General features: G+C 43.1%; 1 protein-coding gene across 2 annotated transcripts in view; it reads left to right on the forward strand.

Moving 5' to 3' along the window:
- The window catches only part of mrtfba (myocardin related transcription factor Ba), a 66,284-nt gene extending 64,063 nt beyond the window's left edge, over positions 1 to 2,221 (forward strand). For both annotated transcript variants that reach the window (XM_028814115.2, XM_028814116.2), the window contains exon 18: positions 40 to 2,221. In XM_028814115.2, the coding sequence (XP_028669948.1) occupies positions 40 to 584 (545 nt within the window). In that variant the 3' untranslated portion in view covers positions 585 to 2,221. The remainder of the gene's footprint in view (positions 1 to 39) is intronic.
- The last annotated feature ends 4,223 nt before the right edge of the window (positions 2,222 to 6,444 follow it).

Below are 6,444 nucleotides of genomic sequence, written 5' to 3' on the forward strand. Positions count from 1 at the left end.
AGCTGTCTGTTAAGTTATTGCTTCTCTCTGTCAATGCAGAGCTTTCACCGTTTGTCAAACATGAGGTGGCACCCTCCAGAAAAGTGTTGCCTGTCACTGCCAGCATCACCACCATGCCAGTGAACACCGTTCTGAGCCGTCCACCTCCACAGGTGCAAGTGGCACCCACTGCAGTGCAGCTCCCGGATCCCTGCCCCAGCATGCTGCTCAACACGGACAGCCAACTGGAGGCCTTTCTAGAAGGATCTCTGAACGCAGATGTGAGTGTTCCCCAGCCTGGCTCCAGTAAAGCGGACAGAGAGCACTTGACTCTGATTGAGGACATTCAGGGCGAGCTACTGAACCAGTCTGTTTGCTTGGATCAGCCCAGCTCACCCATGGACACCTCTGAACTCCATTTTGACCCAGATAGTGCAGGCATCACGTTTGACCTCCATGACACTAACCTGGACAACATGGAGTGGCTTGACATTGCCACGCAGGGACCTGCCCACAGCCTGAACCCTTTGGGAGTAGCATCTGCAGGCAGCATGTTCTCTACTGACTTCTTGGATGTTCACGACCTCCCGTTGCATTGGGACTGACTGGGAGAGTGGGGACCTGTTGGCTCCTAAAGAGTGGCTCCTTGGCTTGATTTTTTTTCCCCTTCAATGTTCACCCAAAAGCCCACATTTTGATGTGAGGGGGTTCAAAATTCTCATACCACAGAAACTGGATTGTTCATTTATAATTTATTTTTTTTAATGCTCCAAAGAAGGGAATTGGCAGAACCCTCATTTTCTTTGAAAATGGTGCATTTACTATTAATACTTTAAGGGCTGGGTGGTAAAGGTTGGGAGTCGTCTTGTAGCATATTGCAGTAATAGAAGAAAGACCACCACAGTCCTGCTCCCCTTTTCTCTTGGCAGCTGGTAGCTGTCTGCCATGCGTGCCCATTCAGACTAATGGCTGCTATGTCTTCTAAAATCCTTGAGGCGTAAAGTTGAAGCGCCATTTAAAAGATCTGTGCTCGCCGCTGTGTTCTCATGCTCACTCCGGCTGAGCCTACACTTAAAGCCATCTTTTTGTAGTTTTTTTTTTTTTTCTTCTCCTTTGAGGTTGTTTCTAGTTCTGCCGTTCCTCCCTGTGCCAACCAGAAAATGCCCGCCCACCCCATAATTCTTTTCCTAACTGAAGTGTCTGCACTGTTGGAATAGGTGGCCGAGGTTTTATGCGAGTGCCTGAATTTGAGACCCATGCCAATCCAGGGCAAAGACCAGCTCATCTCTCCTGCTCCCCCAGCCAGCAGTGTTGACTCTTCCTGTCTGTGGGAATTGGTCTTAGATTATTTAAGTGATTGGAACAAAAAAAAAAATTATCAGTCACACTGGCATACCAGGACTGGCTTTGGAAAACGCTGCTCTCGAAGATTCGATTGTCCCAACCCATACCCATGTAGTGATGGCCGCTGATGTTTGGGTGGAAGGCCTTTGGTTAGAACTCCAGTGCTGTTCTGCTAAGAGCCTCAGCCCACCAATGCAGATGGACATAAGTGGCGCATGTACTGCCAAAGAGGGGCATGTCTTGGATCGATGCCATTACTGGATAATAAGAAGCCAAGGATTTTTAATTTTTTTTTATATCAAGGTGTATATATTTAAAGTTTTGTTTTCAAGTCACTGTGCTCCAGTGTGCTTTTGTTAACGTGGTCATTGTAGAAAATTTGAAACCACTAGTGAGGGAAAGCGCGCATTTCACACTGAGATTTCGGAACCCTTTTGCAGCTGTGCCACGTTTTTTCCTTTTTTATTTTGCCAAATTTTACAGAAAAACTGGTGAAAAAAAAGAGAGTGATTCAGATGATTCTGCTTTGGGTTTTAAAAGCAGCAGGCATAGGGAATCCTAACGAGTAGCACTTTGGGCTGAGGAGATGTGGAACCTCGCGGAGGTCTGTTAAGCATCACAGGTAAGTTGGGTTGGGGGTGAGAAGCCAAAAAAAAAAAAAAAACCCTCCGCAGGATTGGCCTGACACTGGTGGGGTAGGGATCTCACTCCACAGCGCATGATGTCTCTGCAGGCTGTACCTTTTGCACATTGTGTACATATTTATATATATAATGTATTGCATATTTTTATACACATATCCTACTACACTCTGTTTTGTAAATAGTGGCAAATGGTGAACTACAGATGATGTTTGTCATTCATCAGTCAATAAACTGCTGCTGTACTGTGAACATTACTAACACTCATGTGACTGCTTTCTTCCTTCTAGGTGCCTTGTGACAAAGGAGGGCCAACTCTGCTTTGATTTTTAGCCACTTTGCCCTGTAAGACCACCGTATTAAGATAATTGGTAGTTTGATGGGTGAAATCTGAAGTAAGTACTTGTGTTTAAGCAGAAGTGTGTGTGTGTGTGAGAGAGATTCTATTCCTAGCCTCTACTGATATGCATCCCCTTTACATTCAAAGTCCAAAAATCCAGACTGCTTGAGGATTTTGTCAGTGCTGGATTTTTGGATTTTCCAAATTCTTGGGCAGTACTATAAAAATTCAAATTTAAGGAAGAATAAAAGATTTTTTATTAACAAATAGAGAATGCTTCACTTAATCAAAGGGAGTATTTATTTTTTGTTCATTTCCATGACTTGTGTTGCATCTGCGGTGCCTTTTGTAGATGGGACACTTACGGCTTGCTCTGTGTGTGCCGATGAGACGCTAATTTGTCTGGCAGATACTTTTGTTGTTTTCTTTAAATACGTTCATATATCATCTTGTTTACGGCTTTGTAATTTCTTTGAGTGTATTTTGGTCCGTATTGTGTCTGTAGCTAATCACGAGTGGTCATGCTAGGGTACCCCATAAAAAAAAGCCCTAAGAGATTCAAGTTCTTCACAAGGCTGGTTTTATTCTTTATCATATTTATAACAAACACCCTAAAATCTTATGAAAATGAACGACATTTCAGGGTGACTCCATTTGGCCGTTTTTACATCCTCTGAAGTGAATGGCAGATGACTGTTCCACACTTGTAGGTCCGCAACATCAGCAGTGTCTTTGAACTCGGAAAAGTCTTAGCGATGGTTTGTGACCAGTCGAAGGAAAAACCCTTTCTGCTCCTCGTCCTTTGGACTTTTCAGTGACACTCGTTTCCCTTTCATTTGTGTCACTCACTCGGTGTCATGCGTGCCAACAGTTCACAAAATTTGTTGACGACTGGATCATTTGACCACGGTTCTGCTGGCCTCATGAACTGTTCAGACTCGTTGGTCAGCTTAAGACCTCAAGGACTGTGTGGTAATGGTGACCGCTGCAGGCTTGACACTATCATTTTCCTTTGTTTCTGTTGAGACTCCAGGCACTTCCCTACCACAGGAACTTTTTTTAGGGAGCAGGGACTTTCTAGTAACTTGTTACATCTTGTCTGAAGAAGGGGCGCGAGTTGCCTCGAAAGCTGGCATATTGTAATCTGTTTAGTTCGCCAATAAAAGGCGTCATTTTGCTTGACTTCTCACTACATTCGTAATGGCTAACACGGTACAACATCCTAGTACTACTAGAAACTCTGGGAACGTTTGTAGCATTTTCACCACAGGATCTCAAGCCATTTGTAATTCCTGGTACTGTTGTTTTGCTCCTACTCCTATGAACTATCATGGGTGGGGCGCGGGCAATGAATTGCACTGATTGGTTGAGCACAAACACTGGTGCCATCTTACCAATCTGTGAGTAGCCTGGAGCATTATCAGAGAAGATGGAGCCCTGCACTACACACCACCACACTCTTCATAGCCACCTCCCTGCTCTACCACACCATCCACTGCATCAAAACTGCCACTTCAGAGCAATAAGAGCGGGATTGAGGCGCCATACACTGCATCACTCATCTTCAACTGCTGCACATTTGGCATAACGGTTACAGTTACTGTTGTGTGCTGGGAACGCAACAAGTGAAAGTGGCCAAAAGTAGGAAAGCACCTTCTGTCATACAAAAAAATAATCTTGTATATAGACATGTGGAAGTGTGTGTGTCTGACTGTCTGGCCAAAACATGTAATTCAAGCAGAAGTTCTTACTCAATCAGCTGAAGGTGATACAGTGTTGATTCCTCAAATCGATTTATGTCCGTCTCAAACTAGATTGCCTTTCAGATTGAAACGGCAACAGTTTACCGTAAAGCCAGCTTTTGCAATGACTGTTAATAAGTCGCAGTGGCAAACATTGGATCGCTTTGGAATCTATTGGCCGGAACCAGTTTTTGGGCATGGACAGTTGTATGTGGCATTCCCCAGAGAGTCAGAGTGTCAAAGTAAAAGTAGAAGAATCCCCAATTCAGGGCAAGTTGACTAAAGATTGCGACAAGGTTTTTATATGGAATGTCATTTATCATGAAGTGTTTTTTTTAAGGTGTATGACATTGAATGTAAAGCCTGCAGGGACAATGAAAATAATACGAGTGCCTACTTAACTGGACCAGTGGGACAACAGCAGAGATAGATCCTCATCCCTTGCCCAGAGTATTTCCTTTCAATTACTTGAGATCTCTGAATTTCAATTTTTTTCCCCCAACCATTTCAATAGTTTTCAAGGAGCCCAGGCTTACACAGCTAGTATATCTATCTATCTAATTATATAGCGCCTTTCATATTATCTCTATATCTAAAGTCAATGTGTATGTTCCAGTATCACTTCTGAATGGCTGGAGCGATTTTCCTGAAACTTGGTACACGCTTCTAGTTGGTCGACTAAAAATACTGCAGGGAGAAAATCAACCCTGATCCACCCCCTTCTGGGTAGGGTGGGGGGTGATCTTGCTGTCTTGTATGCATGTTATCATCGAGTTGACACTCGGAATGAGCACCAGAGGGCGAACTGGAGGTGACTGCTAGCATTCTTTGTTTGAGCACCACTGCCGCCCGCCTGTTGCTTTTGAAATTAAAGTGAACTGGATAATAACATACATACAAGACCACAAGACAAGCACATTAGTGAGTCTTCATTGTTTGTTACTTTATATTTAGGTTTTTTTTTTTTATTTTATTTTTCTCAAACAAAAATATATATATTTTTCTCCTGGGCAACACCGGCTATTGCACCTGGTAATAAATAAAAGACACGGCTAAAATAGAAACTCCTCTTTAACCCCAGAATGTTCCAGAAAGTACTCCCTACCACTAGAATGTTTTTTTTTTTTGAGCTTTTTTTTTGTTTACTAATCACTTGGCCATTTAGTCCGCACAAGTGCAATATGAATGTAATAACAATGTAAATAAAATGTTCAGAATGAAGTAGCCTCAGTGTTTCACAACCAGGGCCGAAATTTCACAGGTAAGCAAGAAATCTCCTTGGGACAAAAAGAAGCGTTATAGAGAAATGATTCTATAGACATCGTCTTTACATTGGGTTCTAGACCACCCTTTGTACACACACACACACAGTTGCCCACCAAAAAAAAAAAGTCAAGAGTTTTCAAAAACTATGCATTCTCAGGGGGTCCAGATTTCACATTCTTGTTTTTTTTTTAATGAGATGAGTCAGGGTCCTCTTAAAACCGCTCAGTAATTTAGCAACAGGCCGGCTGCAGCGGCCTCATCAGAGTGTCGTTGAAGAGTTTTGAGAAGAGCAAACCTTTTAAAACAATAAGCTCAGCAATCCCATCCACCGAGATTCTCCACAAGAATTCAATTCAGGATTTGAAGACCCCTAAAGTCCTACTGTTTACCACACTATGTGGTCACTTATCGCATACACTGTGCTCCTTTGTGTTAGAAAGTTTTTAAACACTTGTGTGAAATCCAGCCTTGAGTTTCTAGTTGTGCCCCCAGTTGTTGTTGTTTCTTTTAACAGAAGTTCATCAAACAGCTGGCATTGATGGTAGCCATTCCCTGCATGGTTTCAGTCTCGTCACCTCTTCATTTCCTTTGGCTTGAACTGTAAAGGCTCAAGTGCGTCTGTCTCTCCTCGTCGCTCCCAACTCCGCAGTCCTCTGATCGGCCTTGTCGTTCTTCTCTGGACTTTCTCTAGTGCTGCTATGTCTTTATTTTTGTATAGTCCAAAAATCACACAATAAGTGCCGCAATGGGCTTTAACAGGCCCTGCCTCTTGACAGCCCCCCAGCCTTGACTCTCTAAAGACGACAAGGAAAAACTTCCAAAAAAAAAAAAAATGGAAGAAACCTTAGGAAAGGCAGTTCAAAGAGAGACCTCTTTCCAGGTATGTTGGGCATGCAGTGGGTGTCAAAGAGAAGGAAGGGGGGGTCAATACAATACAGAACACAAGTAATCCTCAATACAACATACCGTATATACTCGTGGATAAGTCGAGACTTCATTTTACAGTATAATTTCTGGTATTTTATAATGTCGGTCGTGTAAGGAAATGTGGAAACTCGCGCTATTGGTCCAAGAGATTACGATATGCTAACGCCTGCCTGAGAGAGTCACCACGGAGCACACGGCCTTTTAT

Source organism: Erpetoichthys calabaricus, chromosome 11, assembly GCF_900747795.2.
Source record: "Erpetoichthys calabaricus chromosome 11, fErpCal1.3, whole genome shotgun sequence".
Taxonomy (NCBI): Eukaryota; Metazoa; Chordata; class Cladistia; order Polypteriformes; family Polypteridae; genus Erpetoichthys; species Erpetoichthys calabaricus.